The 21,724-nt window shown below is 39.6% G+C and overlaps 1 protein-coding gene across 2 annotated transcripts in view; it reads left to right on the forward strand.

Annotated features, from left to right (window-relative positions):
- Positions 1–21,724, forward strand: part of LOC122865387 (poly [ADP-ribose] polymerase tankyrase-1-like) — an 87,211-nt gene that overhangs the window by 32,366 nt on the left and 33,121 nt on the right. For both annotated transcript variants that reach the window (XM_044173752.1, XM_044173751.1), the window contains 5 exons: positions 74–110; positions 4,117–4,192; positions 18,894–18,988; positions 20,194–20,260; positions 20,492–20,678. In XM_044173752.1, the coding sequence (XP_044029687.1) occupies positions 74–110; positions 4,117–4,192; positions 18,894–18,988; positions 20,194–20,260; positions 20,492–20,678 (462 nt within the window). The remainder of the gene's footprint in view (positions 1–73; positions 111–4,116; positions 4,193–18,893; positions 18,989–20,193; positions 20,261–20,491; positions 20,679–21,724) is intronic.

The following is a 21,724-nucleotide window of genomic DNA, read 5'->3' on the forward strand; positions in this document are numbered from 1 at the left end:
ATGTGTGTCTGTGTGTGGTCGGTGTGTGTTCGCGGCCAGTTGTCTGACACCATGATCTTCTGTAACCATCTAGGTGAATACAAGAAGGATGAGCTACTGGAGGCGGCGAGGTGAGTAGCAGACTCTGCATGCTCTTTGTTTTCATTCTGTTTTTTCTCCTATTTTCTCGCCGTGTTATGCTCTTTTTCCTACTTTGACATCCTTTCATGTTTTTTCTCCTCTGTTCATTTTTCCTCCTCCTTGTTCACCTGTTCAGTTCTGTGGCTCCCTCTCATCTCTTGTTTCCATGCTTACTTTCTTCTCTGCTCCTCTCTTGTTCCTGTTTCCTTTCCTTTTCCCTCTCTTGTTTCCTCTCTTCACTTATCTACTTGTCTCCTCTCCTCCTGTTTCACTGTTTCTTCTCATTTCCTCTTCTTATTTTTATCGTTTTCTCCCTTCCTTCTTTCCCCCCCATGCTTTCTCTTTTATTCTTGTTTCCATGTTTGTCCTTCTTCTTTCTTCTCTATTCTTTGCTACCTCCCCTTCCTCTCCTCTCTGATCTGTTTTCTGTTTCTGGTCCTTGTTTCTTATCCTCCTCTTTCCTTTCTTGTTTTCTTGCTTCCTCACTTCTCTCTCAGCTCCTCTCTTATTCTTCATTTCCTGTCTTTTTCCTTGTTTCCTCTTCTTGATTCCTCCTCTTCTCTTTCATTTCCTGTCTTTTTTCTCCTTTCTTGTTTCTGTTTTGTTTCATTTCCTTTCTTATTCCTTCTGCTCTCCTCTCCTCCTTCCCTCTCTTGTTTTCTTCTTTTTGGCTTTCTTGTTAATTTTCTACTTTTGTTTGAATTCCATCCTTTGCTGCTGCTTAAATTTTCCTTCCCTCCTTGCATGCAGTCATTTTGCCGCTCTCTCCCTGTGTGTCAAACTGTTTATCACTTCTTCCCCTCCATCACAACCACCACACACACACACACACACACACACACACACACACACACACACACACACTCAGCTACTACACTGGACAGGTATTTGAGAACCAGAGAGTACAGTACATGTGGGCCGGGACACTTGTGCGTTTTGGAGGGATGTTATGGTTGCAGGCAGTGCATGTGGGCAATGTGTTTGTGTTTGCATGCGTGTGCGTTTGAGTGTGCATGTGTGTGTGTTTTCGTCTCTTGCATGTGGAAATGGCATAGCTTTCGTTTGGGATTGTGTGTGGGTGGCTGAGCGCTCAATGCCTCAACAGCCTTCCTCCCGCTCTCTCGCTCTTCCCCTTTCTCTCGCTCTCTCTCTCCCAGGCATACACACACACACACACACACACACACAGGCAGACACACACACACAAGGAAGCAGCTGGCCTAGCATAGTAGTACCCCAGTGTATTATGGGGTCAGCAGACTGTTTAAGTGTGAACTGTGAACTCAGTGTGCCTCTATCACAGCTGAGCCACTGACTGGCTCATCACCAATGTCATTGTTCAGAAGAATTTCTTTTTTATTTTTACTTTTTTTAGTGTTGGGTTTGGTCAAATAACTCCCACACATGGCATATGGGATATTGTTGTTTTTCTGCCTTATTTTTTGCCTTTTTATTCATGGCCCAGATAGCATCCTTGCATAGTGGTATAGAAGAAGAATAAGTAGAGCTGGTAAAATGATTCTACATAGTATGAGAGCAATGCAATGACTCGATGCATTGACTGAAAAAAACCCAGCTGTTAATGTTCATGACAGCAAATGTATTCCAGTCCCTTTAATGCCACCAGTCAGCTGACAACAAGCAAGCAAGCAAGTCTGGTGGTATCAACTGTTTCAACAGCTTAAAGCTTCCTGATCATTAAAATTAAAATGTATTTTAAATGTTTAGCTATATAGAGTTTTTATAGATAAACACAGAAGTGAGGCTTAATATTCCCCACAACCTATTTATTTAATGTTAAAACTTGCATTATTTTATTACATTTTTTGGCCACTTGGGGGCAGTGCAGTATTCTGTAAACACAACACTCACATATTCACTCAGCTGCTAAATGCTCCACTAGTTCACCAGCTGGTTGCTAACTTTGTCTGCTGTTTGGTGCTGGGCAGGTAGCGCCAGTTTTGGAAGAAACACTCAATCTTTTACCTAAAGTGAAAGTAGCATCGTACGCTGTTAAAAGCATACGTCCTGCATTATAAAATTGACTTAAGTAAAAGAACAAAAGTATCAAATTATACTTAAAAGTACTGAAAGTAAAAGTACTCATGCAGAAAGGCCAGTTTCAGAATCATTTATATTATTTGATTATAATTATTGATGCAATCATGTGTACGTCACTTTAAAAACCATAAAAGCCATCAAACCAAAATGAGCTAAAATACGTTAAAATGCTCCCTAGAGCTGAGAGGAATGGTAGAGTCAGGTGATCATTTCTGTGGGTTTATACTATGAGTGACACCTTTCATATTATACCTAGTTATTTGATCCATTGATAATATAAAAGTATTGATTAGAGCAGCTTTAACCAATCCAAGTGGAAGGCAATTTGGAAGGCTTTCAGGTAAGATGGAAGTCTAGATGTAAGAAGCAGTGAAGATCCAGTCACACTTACAGAGATTCTCAGAAATGCATTTTCATTTCTCTTCAGGTGTAAAAATGTATAAATATTCAGGCATGGTTGTCAGCACTGTCCCTTGTGGGCCACTGTAGATCATTTGTGTGAGATCAGACCTGCCTTTAGAACATTCACAACAAAAAGATGGTGAACTCTTACTGATTGCACCTTTGAAATGCCTCAGTGGGACTAGCGGGAATCAAGATATGATATATGACTCTTCACTCTGGATTTGTGAACATGATGTTCTTACCAAGATAGTTATCCTGGAGCGGGTGCATCGGACCAACTCAGAGGAACAGTTCGAATCTGTGGGAAATACGCTTATTTGCTTTCTTTTAATTAGTTTGCTTTCTTTGAGTTAGATGAGAAGATTGATACCACTGTCACATCTGTCTGTTAAATATAAAGCTTATCCTACAGACAGTTAGTTTAGCTTAGCATAAAGACTAGATACAGGGGGAAACAGCGAGCTTGGCTCTGTCCATAGGTAGAAATCTGCTGCTGGGTGGGGCTTCCTATTTATTTGACAGACATGAGAGTGGTCAAAATAATTTCCCAAAATGCTGAACTATTCCGTACAGTCTTTTAACTTGATTCATATCATTGTTAATTGACTAGCTGCTAAGTTATGCTGTCCATACATCTGTTAAACAGACAAGGACACACACGCAGACAACCCCATGTCCTTCGTCCCTGTTAAATCCTCATGATGCTGTTTGCATTGAAATGAAGGCTCTCTTGTGTTAGGGTACTAGCAGTAGGAGGTGGTTAGTTGAGCAAAAGAATGAGAGAACTAAAAGGATGATGCTGAGCAGTGGAGGTAAAGGTGGAGAAGAAAAAACTAAGGGTGGAGAGGGAGGGTAAAGGTGGACAGCTTGGATGAGAAGTGAGTGAGAGGGGAAAAGGGTAGGAGCGCGAGCAAGAGACAGCAGATAATGGTAGTTGGAGAAAAACAGGAAGAGTGAGAGGAGAGGTGGAGAGGATGTGAATGTATTTTTCTGGACCGAGAGTGAGAGAGATAGAAACAAAGAGAAGGAAGAAGGGGCCCAACCAAAAAAACAAAAGGACAGATAGAGAGGAGGGGAACATAGAAGAATAATCCTTTTCTTTCCATCTGACAGCCTCTTCCTTTACGACTGTCACGGGGATGATGGTTGGATTGGCCACTGTCTTGGCAGCACTTTCCTGGTGGTCACCCAATGCCAAGGCAGTGAGCCTACGAACCAGGAAACACAGATCAACAACATTAACAAAATCTTAACTCCTCTGTAGCTAGGCTAAATGGTCTTGTCTAACAGATTTTTTTTAGCTTGTTGCAGTCAGGTTTACAAGAAAACACACACACACCCTTCGATCCATCCCCCAGTCAGTTTCTGCAGATGAAATTTCTCAGTCTTTTCCCTTCAGTATCAAGCCTCTTATCTCATTCGCCCTCATTTTCTCCCCCACATTCTCCTGCTGCGGAACAGTGCTAATCCTCTATGGTGTTGGATGTTTTCTATCTAACGTGTGTGTGTTTGTGTGTGTACATTTTACAGGAGTGGAAACGAGGAGAAGCTAATGGCCTTGCTTACTCCGCTAAACGTCAACTGCCACGCGAGCGACGGCCGCAAGGTGAGAGCAAAGCGTGTGCGTGCACAAAAACACACAAACAGTAATGCTGTAACAAGCTCATCACTGGCATTTTCTGTCAGACTGCACCTCAGGAAAGTCATCAGGGTTACAAAAACCATCAAACTGGTGCTTAAAGGTTTGTTTTTTTATTTTGACCAGGAAAGTGAAACAAGCGCTGTTATTGGCAGCTGTGGGTTGTATCAAATAATCCCAGCACCCTCCGGCAGGCATTAGCAGTCTTACTTGGCTGTCAGTTATTAAAATGAATAGATGGAGACACAAACCCAGTGAATAAATTAGCACTCATGCTGAACAATAGCAGTGCATAGCAACATTGTCAGATTCAGAGAAATAATACATTTCAAATGTTGTTTTTTCTGCTTTTTCAGGTAAGTGAGGAACACACAAAAGGTGGAGGTGTTCGTGTTTAGTAAATTCGTATTCACGTGTTGGCAGTGACTGTGGTTCACATGTAATAGTTTCTTCAGATAAATTAGTTTTGAAGAGTGAGCGGAGCAGACAATAGCATTCCTGCAGCTGCTTCGTAGTAAATGCTTTTCAGCACAGAGAATTGAGTCTGGCTTTTACTTTGCAAGAAGTACAGGAAATACTACCCCCCTGTGTAAGATTTTAACCAAGGATAGAAGTTGGATGAGGTTTACAGAAAGACATGTTTTATTTTATTTATTTGTGAGCGTCAGTGAATCATTTTGAATAAGAGGTAATTGAAGTTTGGGTGAACCTGGACCTCTAACACACATAATGAAGATAAGCAACTGCTAACCCTGCCTCATGTTGAGCCAAATCTGTCCAAGAGTAACACTGGGCTGCAAGGCAATGTGGGCGTAGTGCCCGCAGACGGAATTGCAGGTCACATGATGCACTCTGGCCCAAAAAGACTCATACATATACTTATACACAGTAATCACAAAAGAAGCGTGAAATGATGAATACATTTTTCTAAGCATCACAAACACTCTGGCGTTACTCTTTGTAGTATCACTATTTGAGGCTTTGGCTCCTGTAAAAGCAGCACAAGAAACAGTTGAAGATGTAGAAAACACATAGCAGACAACAAAATAAGAAAATTAAGTAAATGACATTCAAAAGCTATATGCATTATATACATTAAAATATTTAGGCCATATACTTGACCTGACTTGAGCAGTGTGTAGGAAGCTGTGCAAATACTGTATGTGCAGAAGAAGAGTCTAGCTGTGTGTATATATATTCATGTGTATATATACACCACAAAAAAGGGTAAACACAAATTAGTCTACAGATGTTGTAGTCCATGTGGAGTCCAGAGCTCTGGAGGATGGAGAGGGAGAGAAAAGAGTGGTTGTGTGTTGAGTACAAAGAGCTGCATCTGAAAATAATTTTCATGTTATTCATCTGTGCGTGGGGAGCAAGTTTGTGGAAGGCCTGAGCAACTCTTTTAGTATTTGTGCCCAGGGAGAACAGGTAGCTCTCACTGGAACAAATGCGGCGCCACCTTATTCTCCAATCCTCCTAATACATCCATGGTGGAGCCAGGGAACGCCTGTTTAATTAAGAGCCACCCAAGTGTGGGTTCATTTCCGGTGCTGTGATGCACAAAGCTGAACATATTGAAAGAGGTTTAGTGAACTAGAATGAGCACACTTGCTTGAGTAGTACCAAATATTTGATCAGATTTTAACAGTCAGCTAATGTCACACTTGGGAGTGAGACTTTAGGGCTTGAAAAATGCTGGACATGCTAAATGAAATGCCAGGTAACACCAAGGTAATACCAAGTACATTGGCCAACAGAGGAAAGTGCTGCATTATATCCTGCTTAATAGAAATTATTTTGTGACCACAGCATCCGATTATGCGTCCTCAGGGAGTCCTGAGCCTCAGGTTTAGCTCTGCTGCGTCACAGCAGTACGTCTGGCTTGTGACGGATTAGTCCCTCGGATGAATAACTGGAAGAAAAAACAGACTACTTTCTAGTTTTGTATTTTCTAGCTTTAGTTGAAGTACTCCCTGTAGTCCACCATATCACTGTTTTCCAACCTGACATAAATAAAGCCTGCTGCTGACCCTGTTTTTCCTTTAGAGCCGAGCAAGATTGAAGCTCCACTCTGCAGTGGCAATTGGCCGAACAGGTTTGGGGTCTTTCTTGAGTTCTTGTGGGTGTCTCTTGGGGCTTTACTCTAAACTATTATTCTTGTCAGAGTAGGAAAGCCTCTGAAACAACATTTAGATTATCATGTGAAACTAAAACTGTGACGTATTACAGGATGACTCGCTCCACCTATCTGATTGAAGAGGACACTGGACTAAAGCTGTGGGTTTGTGGAAGAGAGAGTGGAGAGAGAGTTTCATCTAAGAGATCTGATCAGAGTCATTTTTTTCAGAAAACAGAGATTGCAGTGATTTATTGGTCGCTAAAGCAGAGCACACTGTATTTTATTGGTTGCTATGACAACTGCTGGGACAACCAGGGAGCCAAAGGGAGTCTTTTATTCTGTACTCTTGGTAACTATCATATAAATGCTATAACAGCCTTGAGGAGGCTCTTTCCTATAATTATGGGTACTCGAGTGTTGTTGATGATGCTCAGCTGCAGCTTGTATCCATCATATCACCGTCATACCCATAATTGTGAGAGAACATCCTCTGGCTATTATCTTTGCAGGTGGCCTGCAGGGGATGTGATACCCCGAGGGAAAACCGTGTAATTTGAAATTCTTTGGCGATGCAGAGATCATTGAGAAACGTTGATATTTAATGGTTCCTAAGTAGATGAATATAAAAATGGTGCTCAGACACATTCTGAAATGACCTCTCCTGCACAATCTGTATTTGTAATGCTCTTTAATTGCCCAGACTGAAAGCAGTCATGCACAGTAGATGGAGTATATTTTCACGCCAGTGCAGTTTTATCCTCGTCATGGTCTTAGGGTAATTTAATGGGGTGATGGGGATTTACATTCCCACTGCTAACAGAAATTATAGAGCTATATGGACATTAAGTGAAACTGAGGGACAACAAAAACGTTCCCACTTGTCATTCTTGTCCTTTGACTAAATCCACTAATGGAAATCAAGACACCAGTGCAGAAAATAGATAAATGCTCATTACATAAATACAAGGGATGTAAACAAATGTATGAATACATAATCGCCATCTCAAAAGTGTAAGCAAAATGGCCAAGAGAGCTTTTAAAATATTCAAAATATTTTTTCTTTTTTTTATCATTGACACTTCAGATAAAGTTCATTTTTTTTTCTTGGCCTCCTCCCGTTACAACCTTCAGTTTTAAAAGAAAAATCATGCGGTATGGCCCAACACAATTCTTACTTATATTTTCCCACTTTTAAATCCAGCTGTTCTATTTTCACTCTTCACTTCCAGCTGGACATTAACTTTTACACACCTTTTCTTTAGAATCAGTTTTGACTTACTCCTTACCTTACCATTTTTTGAGTTTTTTTTGAAGGTGAGGTTCAAATACAAATCATGTTTAATTATGTGATTAGTTTAGGTACGTGGTTAAAATATGATGTAATTTGGTAATTGTATAGTATGACAAGTGTAAATGGCAGCAGAAAACAATTAAACACAGCGTAAGAGGCCATCTAGACAATTTCTGGGCCAGGACATACCCATACATACACATTATATTATACATTATCACATACACATTCCAAATACAGATATCTTTGTGACATAAACAAAGTCATGGGCCTTTGATGACAACAAGTATAAGTAACAGACAATTAGATTAAAATATGATACCTATTATATAACTTAATAAGAAGTGATTTTGAGTGAGACAAATGACACAAGAACATTTCCAGATTAAATTCATGCAAACTTGCAAAAAAATTACACTGTTGGCCGGCACATCGAGCGTCAGTCAGACCACACACACACTCTAACACATACACATACAAATCGTTACGAGGACACTAATGATAATCATGGACAAGACAGAGCGTGGCAGAATCCTAATGACTGACAATGATGCTTCCCTTAAAATTAGACAAGAAATTCTTCTAAAATTCTTCTTAGTTTTATTTGAATTAAAAGTGGCGCAGGCTCTCTGTCTCCCCTCTTCACACACACTCACATACAAACACACTGGAGTATAAATGTTGATTGCAGATGACTCTTAGGGAATTAAAAAGCTCTGCTTGAACACAGCATACACACATGAGAAGAGAGAGCGGGGGGGATATTATATGGCCAAAAATGTATGGGCAGCCCACACCAGATACTTTACTTTTGGTCTGGAACACTTTCTCCTGGTTTGGGCTAGGCCCCTCAGTTCCAGTTAAGGGAGCTCTCAGTACTAAAGCAGATAATGATATTTTAAACAACAGTCTGCTTCCAACAGTTTGGAGAAGACCCTTTCCTGTTCCAGTATGATACTGCCCCCGTGTACAAAGCCAGGTCCATTAAGAAATGGTTTTCCGAGTTTGGTGTGGAAGAATTTGAGTTTTCAGTAGAGAAGGAGGCTGTTATAGCAGCATATTAATGCCCATGTTTCTGGAACAAGATGTTCAGCAATCACATATGGGTCTAATGTTGGGTTGTCCACATACTTATGGCCATGAAGTCTACTGCCCCCCCAAACAGCTCTAATCCTAGCAAGAGCTTTTTGTCCTTATTACACTGCTCTATAGTATAGGCAACAGCCGCCTGTGTGTGTGTGTGTGTGTGTGTGTGTGTGTGTGTGTGTGTGTGTGTGTGTCGGATGATTGAGGGCCCATCAGAGTGGGATATTATTAACACAGCTGAGTGGAGAGCGTTATCAAGCTGCCTCTATTGAAACCTACCGCTTACTCCCCCCCACACACACACACACACCACACGCTTGCTCCTGCAGACACTGCTTCCTCGGGAAAAAAGCCTGTGCTTTCTGACTACCCACTGAACACATACATACACAGGCCAGACAGCCTCATTTGTTTTCCCCCCTCTTTTTAATGTTCAATTTCCCTTCTTAAATGCTTCAGCTAGAAGGACTGTCAGTAGTTGTGCTGGAAATTCTGTTTTCTGTTCATTTTTCAGGGAATACATTTCATGTTTTTGACCGTCTGTTGTGAATGTGTGTTTGCGTTGGTTTGTGAATAGTGTGAATTTTAGATCTATATCTTACCAGTGAGAATCACTGCGTCCTAGCTGGCACCAGCATCAAAGAAACAGACAGCTGAAGAGCAAAACCAAGATTCAGATTCAGAGAGAGAGAGGGAAATGAAGAGAAGAGACTTTCATTGAAGCCTTGTTTAAATGTTGATTATGGGAGCTTATCCTGCTGAGAGCGTCACGCTGACTGACAGTGTTTATCGTCCCTGTCTGGTGAAAAACAGCTACGTCCAAAAGTGAACTTTTCAGGAATAGAATATAGTGGATATCTGACTTTAAGATAAGACTAAGAGCCCCTACTATATTTTATGCCATTTGAAGACGAAGAAGAAACATTTGAAGAAATGTTATATTTCAGTTGACCATATCAGTCACTAAGTTTTGACGTTGTGATTACTGTGGAGCCCCAAAACTGACTAAATGTATTAAAAGGTTATCAGGCAAGTCAAAAATAATTTTGTTTTGTTAGTTAAATAATTAAAATGGAATGTAAAATTAAATATAAAGGTTTATACTTTGATGTCACACTAACACAAACCTGGACCAATCACTTGGCACGGGGTTAGGAGAAGGAAATGCTACAAATGGGGGAAAAAAAGTAAAATAGAAAAGTAATATAAATTAAGTTTTAATTAATTTCATTAACTGTATAATGGTAAATGAACCAAATTGGAGGTTAAAGGAAAAATGTAAAGCTTTGTGTTTCTTTATCCACTCCAACTAGTAAACAGAATTTATTTATTTATGTATTCAGCTATATTTTGACTTGTCTAATAACTTTTATTCAGTTTCGGGGCTCCAGAGTTTATATGACAGGACTGTTACAAGGGAAAGTTGCAAGTACTCTATGCTGACACGTAAGCTCGGCTGTTTCCTGAGATTTAGATCTGTACAATCAAATGCGGTACTTTTCATTCCAGTGCTGACATTTCTGTATTAAAAATGTGCCAACTTGCGTGGAAACTCTCCTTCGATATTAAGCTCTCATTTATCGGCTTCCTCTGGGGTCCTGATGAGTCCGCAGATCAGAGTCGAGGCTCTTGTCTTGGCGGAAGTTCGCTCGTGTTTACAAATCCAGGCGATCGTGAACAAGGTCATAGGAATGACTGTGAATTCTGCTCGACAGGAGATTTTTCAGAGCGGAGTCAGTGTGTGCGTAGATGTAACCTGATGTCCTGTCTGAGGGAGAGATTAGACTGCTGCTCCTTTGAATCAAAGAATAAAAATATCCAGACAGATTTGTTAACTGTTCAGGTGACAGATGACAAATAGGGTAAGGAAAAGTTTTAATAAACTTTTGTCAGTGACAAATTTAACCACTTGCTTTCATGCAAGCCTGTGGCATGTTGTTGTCTGAGGAAGATGTATGCAGCTGCAGCTCGCTGGCACACAGGTAGTTTATCAGGAAGAATCAGCTGTCACAATTTTTGTTTCCCAAACTAGAAACATGAGTGCTAAAATTACAATTAATTTAAATTATTCTCCCTTGAAACTCTACTGTAGTCTAAAAGAATGTTTAGTTGTGATTAATAATTGTAAACTATTAAATCAGTCTGTATTATCTTTTTGGACAGCATTTTTCTCACCTAAGATAAAATGTCATGCAGGGTCAGTTAAAGACTATGTTGTTCATTCTAGTCGGGTCAGGAGGCTCTTCTTTACATTTATATCTGTTTGTAATAATGTTTAATTGCTGAAAATTCCCACTTTTCCTGATAAAATGTTAAAATATATGATTTTGGCAGTTTGTACACCACATATAAACATGTAAATATCACAAACAGTAGCTAAATGGCTAAAATTAACACCAAAATATTGGTTTAAAAAACGGTGGCTTCACAAGGCAACACAGATTACCAATGATGGTCAGTAATGATTGACATCTTGACTTGCAGTTTGTAGTGCATTAATTTGTAAATATTTGTCCAAAGCTTGATGTGCTTTGTTTTCTGTTTGGCCAGAGTGAAACCCAGTCAACTTAGTTTCACAGCCCAAGTCAACCCCGTAGATGAACCCTGACATTTCAGCCCAGTATCCCCTGGCATTATATTCATACTGGACGATTCTGCAGCACTCACTTTATGCCCAGTGCCAATGCAGGCCCTATGCCCTATATAAGCAGACAGTGAAGGTGCGGGGGTCGGGGGCTGGATGGACATGTAAAGGCTCATCTACATAGGAGGCATTTCAACCAACACAACACACAACACAAGTGCTATACCAGATATCCCAGACCCACTTCCTGAGACATTCTAATAAAATCTAATGATCCATGGTATGGATAGGGTAGGACATTTTGTTGTACACTTTTCATTCTACCTATAAGAATGTATAGCTGATGCTTTTTGAGATATACTTTTAGCTGAACAGCACCTGACAGCAGACACCTAGAAAATATATAACACTGGCATGTCCGTCTGAGATTGAAAGTAGAAAGGACACCTTATTTTGCTTTCGAGGAGTGTTTTTTCCCCAAGTAACCTTCTGAGCTGCTGAGCTTTAAACTTTCCACGGAGCCCTCAGCACCTCGGAAAAGTCAGTGTTTATATCTGAAAGGTAGAGCAGATTGACAGGTGATGGCTGAGATATCAGCATGTGTGTTTCTGTGTGTCTGACTGTGTCAGTGTGCATGGAGAGCATGAGATGAGAAGACTAGCTGTAGGTTATTTATCTTCCAAGCTGTTGGCTGGGCTGAGCTGTCTGCAATTTATTGTGTGTGTGTGTGTGTGTGTGTGTGTGTGTGTGTGTGTGTGTGTGTGTGTCAGTCAGAGTAATAGCACACAGATTTGCTAATATGTTTATTGATCCAGCCAACTGCCACTACTCATCTTGTTAGTGCGTCCCCTGCTGATGCACAGCCCTGACCTGAGTACTAAAGCAGCTCAAAGAGTTGAGCATAAATTAAAGAGATGTTCTGCTATTTATTTTAACATAAAAGTTTTAGTTGAACTCGTATATTCAGAATGGTTTTTGATGAACTTCTTTGGAATTGTGTCAACTGACAAAAGCTCACAATTCTTTTACATTTAACAGCAAATTAGCCTCTTTTTTAACCTCAGTCAAAAAAACATAACGAGAAAAGCTTTTTTAATTTAATGAATCACTATGACCACATGCACTGATAGGGGGGCAGGTGTTTGACAGATTGATTAAATCTTTCTTTTAATTGGTTTTGTTGTTCAAAGATATCTTTTCAAGAGAGACCTTGAGAGAAATGTTGGAATAAAATGTGTAGTTTCAAATGAGTTTTGAGGTTAAATGTATCTGAACATTGGGGTACAGAATGACTGTATAGATTTATCCAGGTACTCTAATCTGATTAATGAAATTATGAAATTCAGCCCTCAGCAACAACCCGGTGGATTGTTTTAATTTGGTTTTGACACATTAGAAAGATGTTTTAGAGCATATTAGCCTGTAGCATGAAGCCAAGGCAGTGTCATCCCTCTGAACACCAGAGGAATACTTACTTACTGAGGAACATCAGTAACTGTTTATCCATTATCGAGCACGGTATTATTTTATCCATCCATCCCTGTCAGTATTATACAGTGAAGTACAACAATTGGATGAATGTGTGTGTATCAACTCCACAAGGTGCATTCTGTATTTCTATCATCCTGCTGCTCGATTGGAAAGAATCAGAACACCAGTGACATTTTTTCTTCACGGCAGATGATGTTTATTACCCAAAAGTGCATTTTGTGAAAAGGATAGCTTGTCTTATATGAAACAGTTATTTGCTGATTGATGCTCAAACCTATAAAAATAGGAGACTGGTAGGTCCTGCAGGGCAAAGTTAAGGAATAACATCAGAGCTTCGCACACACAAACACTTATGCAAACGACACAAATAACAATATGGTCCAAATGTGGCCGTTCACCCTCCTAGATATATCATGTCTCATTGCTATGGCAACTGACAGCTAGCAGTCACCGTTGTCATGGGAACAGCTTGACAGGCTCATAAAGAGAATAGGAAGACGGAGAGGGAGAGAGAGGAAGATGTAAGAGAAGACAAATGGAAACAAATAACAGACAAGGAACTAACACAGCAGCAGATTACACACCTCATATGTTTTTAAATGGTGTGTTAAATCTGAATGTGGGATTGATATTTTTGATAGGCTGATGTATTTTTCATGCTGTTTTTGAAACGATTGCGTTTGCTATTAGATGACCAAATAATGTAATGTGAGGAGACTGCTTGCATCACTTTGCAGCTACCATTCAGATGCATAGTGTTTCTGTGGAGGGGGAAGGGATACATAAAAAGAAGATGAATTCTACCAAGGGAAGTCAGAAAGAAAGATTAGTATTTTCCATCTTGGCTTGAACATGCCCTCCGCATCTCTCTTCGCTTCCTACTTCCTTCATTTTCCTCCCATATTTCCCTCCTTCATCTCCTTCCCCACCTCTACTCCTGACTCCCCTCCACCTCACAGAAAGGCTTTTAGATGATTAAAACACAGCAGAGTGGTATTTCGTTATTGCTATTGTTCACTTGCAGTCTGCCACTGTGAGTGCCGATTGCATCTGTTTGAAATATCTTCTACTAGGTTTTTCACTTAAGGCAATATATTTCATCAATTCTCAGAGGACTATGGAGAGAAAAACCAACAGTTGAAGGACACAAGCACCAAAAATGAACTACATTTAGCCAGTTACTTTAAATGTAATTTAAATGTAAATGGCAGATGATGTAGCTTTGTAGCCCAGTGCACGCAAACAAAAACTCAAAAGAAAACTTGTTAACAGGAAAAACAAACCAAAAAAAAAAAAAACTTGGTCAGATGTTAGAAAAGGACAGCCCAATATTAAAATCAAGACTTCTCATCTAACTCTCAGGAAGAAATCAAATAAGCTTATTTCCCCAAACTATTCCTTTAATTTCATTATTCAGTCTTCACTTTCACTTTTGAGTGTCATAAATTATTCCAACCAGACATCAAGCACATATTGCTGGAATAAGCATATATACATATCCTTTCCAGAGATTTCATTTTCTTCAGTGTTGAGGAAAATTTCCATATGTTCAGTTTAGAAGTAATGTACAAATAGGCGCTCCTTATAAATTTAGATCTTGCCTCATAATTATCAGATTTTCTTCGGTATTAAAAGTAATCCAGGTGGTTTTTATCTCTACATCTATGGTTACATGCATTTTTGACTGTACTAAGGCATTGGATTTCCTGTCAACATGGTTCTCTTATATCCCTGCAGCACTGACCCTCTCCTTGGTGTTTATATACAGATATTTTCTGTGTGTTATAAACCTTTCGACATGCAGGCAAACAACACTCAGAGTCTAGTGCCATGCTAGCAGCTCAGTGAAGCTGTAATTAGGCGTAGAGGTGCTTTGAGTTAAATACCAATGTCAGTATGCTAACACGCTCACAATGAATGTGAGCAGGTATAATCTTTACTGTTTTAGTTTAGCGTGATTCCATGCTAACATTTACTAATTAGCACAAATGTCATTAGTTTTGCAGGTGTTTGGTCACCGACCGACCGGCAGAACAACATTGTCATCCATAGACACAAACACTTCGAAATTGCATGAACCCCGTTTTTTCACTAAACACGTCCTTGAACATGTGTAGTATCGCTCACATGTCAAAATGATGGTATTTGAGAGTAAACTAACTTCTCCTGAAAATTACAGTATATGGCATGCATATCCACAACAAGTAGTAACTACGCCGTAAGCCTGTAAATAAAGAGTGAAAACCGAAAATTCACACATCTCTCTGGAACCTAAATACTGTATGTACTTCATTTGTCATTTCAGGCAATTGTGCAAACAGCCTAATGTGACCTTCGCCACACTTAGCAGCATTAGCACTAGCAGAAATATTGTGCATATGTAAACACAGAAATATTTAAAGACCCCAATTTTTGCTCACTGCACTGCTGCTGCACTGTTGACTTTTTTTAAAAGAGCATTCATTAAAAAATAAACTTTAACTTTTTTTCTTTTCCACCATCTGAAAGGGTCATTATGTGGCCTTGCAAAAAATACATCTTTGCTTCATAAATTCATTGCACTAGAAAAAGAATAGGCTGCAGTAGGGGATAGAGGATGTTGGACGTAGGATGCCTCAGATAGATAATAAATGGGTGACGCCTTTGATTGTTAGCGCTATTATTGGCTTGTGGCTACTGAGGTCAAAGTTTCAGCAGGAGCTGCTTTTTTATTACTTAAATCCAAATAAGCTGTGTGGAGAATCCACAGACCTACTGAAGCAGTGATGGCATTTATGTGTGGCAGTGGGCTCTCTCTCTCTCTCTCTCACTCTCACTCTCACATACACACACACACACACACACAAATATGCATACCCGCTCCTCTCACAGGGTTGGCAGATTGAAGAGGTGGAGATTAAACAATCCAGTCTGACCCTGGCTACGACATCATGGTGATGCAACAGTACGTGTGTGTGTGTGTGTGTGTGTGTGTGTGTGTGTGTGTGTGTGTGTGTGAGGCCTAGCTGATGACTCACTGGTAGCTATAGGTTTAAAATGTACAGAGGACCTAATTAATGCTTTACACATTTGTGTTTTTTCTGTTTGTTCATATCTACAGCAATTTGCAATAACAAGTACACAGGCACAAGCAGACACAGACACACACACATACACAGAACAACACTGCATTTAAAATGAGGATGATGACTAGCTGTGTACCATGTCCTGCTCCTTCCAAATGCTGCTGTCACATCCTGTAAATACGAGTGTACCATCTGTCCACCCAGCTCTGCCTCTCTGCCTCACTGCTGCTGCTGCTTCTCAGCCGAACTCCTGAGTGAGCAGCAGAGATCACCAAAGATTATCTATTTTTCAAAACCTCCTCTGATGTCTGGTCAATACTAAGCAGGAGATGGGCTCAAAGAGAAATGGCACCTGGAACTAAATTTCTTACTTTTTTCTGACAAAAAGCCCTTAGTTGCAACCTCTAATGCCATTTTTCTGACCAAAGTTAAACATATTCCTTCTTTGATAAGAGTTCCAGTATCATCTATGTAACCTTTTCAAGCTATGCTGTATCATTTACAAAATAGGCAGCCAGCAATGAGAACATGAGCATTTTCTTCATTTGGTTTGTAAAAAGGTTAGAGATGAAAGTTAGAGAAGCTCCACTTTGAAAACCAGTGGATTGTAAACACTTTTTATATTTTTGATGTTGCCAAGGTTTTGCATCATGGCTTATGAAATAATGTTGTAGTCTCACTTTTTAAAGAGAAATATTTCTCTGTAAGCGGCCTGTGAGTGACCTTGTTATGTATGGGCTTTATAAAAATATCAATAACACCAATACCAAAAAATACAGCCAGTGGCTGTGGTCAAACCCCAGGTTGTAGTATGTTAACTGTACTGTAGCATTTCTGGATGCTGCCATCATTGTGTGATTTCTGTGCTGTTTTTGTTTGTTCTTTTTTGTTTTGTTGATATTTCAATTCATGTTTTTGGCGACATTGATAGCAGTTGATATCTCACAAAATGCTGCTGAGTTGTTTGCTTACAGCTGGCTTGCTCGGCTCAGATTGATGCCCTGTTTTGAGGTTTTAGTTGGTTTGTTGGAAGGAGATAATGATGATGTTTTGACGTAAGATCTAGGTGAAGTGTGCCACTGTGTGGCCATCATACCACCAACACCAACACTTTACTTCCCCACCAACATCGTCAGCCTGCTGCCGCCCCTCAGTCATAACTTTCCAGCGTTCTTCTTTCAGAGCATAATGTGGCTGTCAGCAGAATCACTTGCATTGCAATGACTTTATGCATGATGTGCAGGAATCTTTGCACTTGTAGAAAGGTTCACACCAGATCCCAGGGGCTGATGGCACTGAAAAGAGTCGAGAGTTGCTACCTCATCCACAATTGGCTGGCCATTTGGTGGAGCCGGTTCAGCTCACATGCTTATGATGATGTTGAAGCTGTTGAGACAGATCTTGTCACACAAGGAAGTGAAGTATAATCTAGTGGAGTATAGTCTAAAAAGCCATGCACGGCAGTCACGTATGGGGGAACATGGCCGTTGTAGCTTTTACCAAGTACCCCTCCTCGCTTAGCTCCCTAGGGAAAAAAAAAATGTTGATCACTACCGCTTTTCCACGCCATCACCATGTGGGATCTCGTCATTACCTCACTGAAATCTCTCTGCTATAAGCTATCATAGAAAAAAGTAAGAAACAATGAAGTTTCCATCAAAATCTAGCGCAAATTTTAACCAAGTTTACAGAAAATCAGCAAAAGAAAATGGGAATTAATGTGCGTTTCCATCTACCGTTATACGAATATTAGGAGTTGGTTCATCAAGATAAACAGTTGGTGGTGCCAAGTCTCCAGTTGGGTGCCATTAAATGGTTGTGGAAGAAGAGGGCACAATGAGATGACTGTCTGTCTGTTTCCATTGCACTTTGTTGCATTTTGTTTTTATCGATACACCAACTTTTCCATCTCAGCCAAGCCGAAAAAATGTTTTAAAATTGTTATTACAATTTCCAGCATTTCTACTGAGGTTGGATGGAAACGCACTTACAGTCCCGGTTACTGTGGATAATCCATAGACCTTGCTGTGAACAGTTTTTAGCAGAACTTTTAGCTACCAAACAGATACTTGACAATGTGTTAGTAGGTATATACTCCTAGACGGAATTGGGAAAATACTTTTTTTGTAATTTGGGTGAACTGACTCTTTCACCCTGGAATCTTAAAATCTTAAACCTAAATTATTACTTTTTTATAGTAGCATTGTGAAGGGTTTGATTCACAGGAATTTTAGTAGGTTTTGAAGTCAAATAATTGGTGGCAGGGCAAATGGCTGTTATACCATACTTAAGACATTTTGTTGATGCACTTGCCCAAAAATGCAACTCATTACTAGTTAACTCAGTGTGTTCTATCTAAGAACTTTTATATCTGCCTGCTGCATGTAGTAGCTTTAATCCTACTCCTGTTCAAAATTTGATCTCTAGTACATCCAGTGTTGTAAAATGGCTTTTAAATCATGACTTAAAGGCAGGTTTTCCATTAACTTTTTCCTGTAACAAGTTCAATTTGACTGAATAATGGGAACATTCTCACGGCCGTAACATTTCTCCACCAGTCTGGGTGTCACTCCAGCTTTGAGGGAGAATGGCCGTTACTGAGGGCATATACTGTAGAGGAAACTTTGCATTGACAGCTGAAGCCATCTTGTCTCAGTCCCTGAGCATTCAGAACTGCAGCTTTTCATCAGTTTAATGGAGGACATATAGTCAGACTTTATCACTTTAGACTTATTCAGTGGTGGAAAAGCCCATTTCTCTCTGAAAAGTCGTTCCTTAAAAATGTTCCTACATCTGGCTGCTCAGTGAGAACCAGAATGTGTACTTCCTCATTGTACTCTTTGTATACAGGACTGATGTTATGAAATCATGGCTGTCGTGCTGTAGAATGAGCATGTGGGCTAACGTTTACTATATTTCTCTCCTTTTTTCCTCCCACTGTGTATCTCCTACTTCCCCTGCCTCTTTTCTCTCATCTTGCTCTTATTGTCCCTCTTTGTCTCTTTCTGTGTCTCTTCCTGTCTCTCCAGTCCACTCCACTCCACCTGGCAGCAGGATACAACAGGGTGAGAATAGTTCAGCTGCTACTACAGCATGGAGCAGATGTTCACGCCAAGGACAAGGGGTAAGTACAAGTAAAATAAAAAAGAGAGTTTAAAAGAAGACGAGCAAATTTTTAATGTGCCAGAAGTTTGACCTTTGGAAGAATTAAATCTGTAATATTTGATAGTAATAGTAGTTGTAGCAAGTAGGCTGGTTAACATATGATCAACAGTCCTTTCCATCACTGAGACATCATCAAGAATCATCACCGCACCTGATTGGATCAACACACCACTCGCAGGGCTTTCATTAGCTCTCTTCTAATTTTCAAACTGAAAAAACATGGCGGCAATTCTAATAATGTTGTCATATTTATCCTGCCTTTTCCATCAGAATTGATTTCTCAATAAATTTGAGGTAAAACTAGGCCATTCACTTACTGACACATGATTAAACTTGATTTTAGGTTTGGTAGTCAAGAGTTGTTGAGTGTAGTTGCCATTTAGGACTGATTCCAACTGTTGACCTCAATTGATGTTATTTAAAACTAAAATTAAGCTCATAAGATTTAAAAAGGCAAATATACACCGTCTTGTGTGAGAGCATAAAGACGTCAAAATAAATTAGAATATCATCCTACTGAATTTATTTGGTGAAAGTATTGCTAGCAGTGTGGCTCTCAGGGTGGCAATGTTGGTCTGTCGGTCGGTCGACCACTTTGGTCCAGAATGAAATATCTCAACAACTACTGGATGGATTATCATGAAATTCTGTACTCACATTCATGCCCCCCTCAGGATAAATTCTAATAACTTTGGTGATCCCTTAATTTTTTATCTAACGCCACCATCAGATCAAAGTTCCAGTATGTCTTTGGTTTATGACTAAATACATGCAAAACTAATGACATTTCCATCAGTCTCAGCTGTACTTTTAGTGCTGTTTATTGCTAATTAGTAAATGTTAGCCTGCTAACACGCTAAGCTAAGACGGTGAACATGGAAAATATTATACCTGCTGAATATCAGCATATTAGCATCGTCTTTGTGAGCGTGTTAGCATGCCGATGTTAGCATTTAGCTCAAAACAGAGCTCTGCCTAAATACAGCCTCACAGAGCTGCTAGCATGACTGTAGACTCTGAGTCTTGTTACAAAATTCATTATTGAACTGAAGAAGTCAAATACAGTGGAGAGGTAAAGAATGATGGTATTAAGTTCTGTTTTTGAATAGTTAAAATTTATATTTATTGTTAATTAGAATGCTGTTTTGTGTTTTGCCCTTCCAGTGGTCTGGTGCCTCTACATAATGCCTGCTCCTATGGACACTATGAAGTTACTGAGTTGCTGCTAAAGGTACACACACTCACACATGCTAGCTCAGTATTTACTTAGGCAGTGGAACTGACTCTTAATCAATACCATTATATTTTTGCTAGTAATAAAAAAGGAAATTGAATCCCAAGACAATCTGCTGTTTTGTTGTTTTTGTTATTTCATTACAAACAAGACAGATATATACCAACTATACACCAGTCTCCAACTGTGTTTGTAAGGATTGACTGCTACACTCGATGTTTCTTCCAGCATGGGGCGTGTGTGAACGCTATGGATCTATGGCAGTTCACCCCTCTCCATGAAGCGGCATCTAAGAACAGAGTGGAGGTCTGCTCTCTGCTGCTGAGCCATGGCGCTGACCCGACCCTGCTCAATTGCCACAGCAAGAGCTCTGTGGACATGGCGCCCACTCCTGAGCTGAAGGAGAGACTTACGTGTGAGTGTGGTGCTTAATTTACATAAACTGCAGCTGCAGTGTGTACATCACGTCTAAATGTGCCGTGGTGCTGAATTAATGAATAGGTTGTTTTAGGAAGGGTCTTTTTACAACAGTCATGTTTGCAGCAGTTGATTTGAACTTATTTGAGAAACTGTTTAGAACGTGAACAAGAGATTTGGTCCTTAGCTTCTAAAATCTATAACCTGAGAAAAAAGAACTCTTGAATTTTGTGTTCAAGCCCTGCTTAGCTTGTAATTGGGCTCTGTACACAGAAAAGTATATAATGCACTTAATAATAAGAATAATCCTCCGGGGAAACTAACAGAGTCTTCATACTTGAAACCTTTTCTCTTGTAAAAGTGAAACATAAAATACTTCCACTAAAACAGAACGTAGATCCCACATTTGTGTTTATCAGCTATATACTCACACACTTTCCTGTTAGGCTACAGTTTACAGTTACAGTTAGCAAGAGCTAAAACAATTATTCACTTAATCGATTGATTGACAAAAATGAAAATTAATTGGCAACAATTTTGATAATTGATTCATTCTTTGTTTTTTGCGATCAAATGTTTATTGAGATGAATATATGTAGTCTAAAACCAAAAGCAAGAAGATAATCGATTAATTGTTTAACTTTTTTTTAAGCAAGAATGCCAAACATTTGTTGGTTGTAGGGTCTCAAATCTGAATATTGTAAATTTTTTTGTATTCTGTGATAGTAAACTGAATATCTTTGGGTTTTGAACTGTTGGTCGGACCATGCAACCCATTTGAATATGTAAACTTTGGCTTTGGGAAACTGTTTTACTATTTTTGGACATCTTATAGACCAAACAATTAATGAATTAATCAAGAAAATAATCCCAACAGATGATTTGGTGCCCAATTCACTTCAGCAGACATCAGGAGATGCCTTCCAATCATTTCCTCTCATAAGGGATTCATATCCTCTTACACAAGCTGTTAGACACTACTTTAGGTTAAACATGGCTAACGCAACACTTACAGGGCTGAGTACTCTCTCTAGTACTGAGTAA

Source organism: Siniperca chuatsi, linkage group LG18, assembly GCF_020085105.1.
Source record: "Siniperca chuatsi isolate FFG_IHB_CAS linkage group LG18, ASM2008510v1, whole genome shotgun sequence".
NCBI classification, from domain to species: domain Eukaryota; kingdom Metazoa; phylum Chordata; class Actinopteri; order Centrarchiformes; family Sinipercidae; genus Siniperca; species Siniperca chuatsi.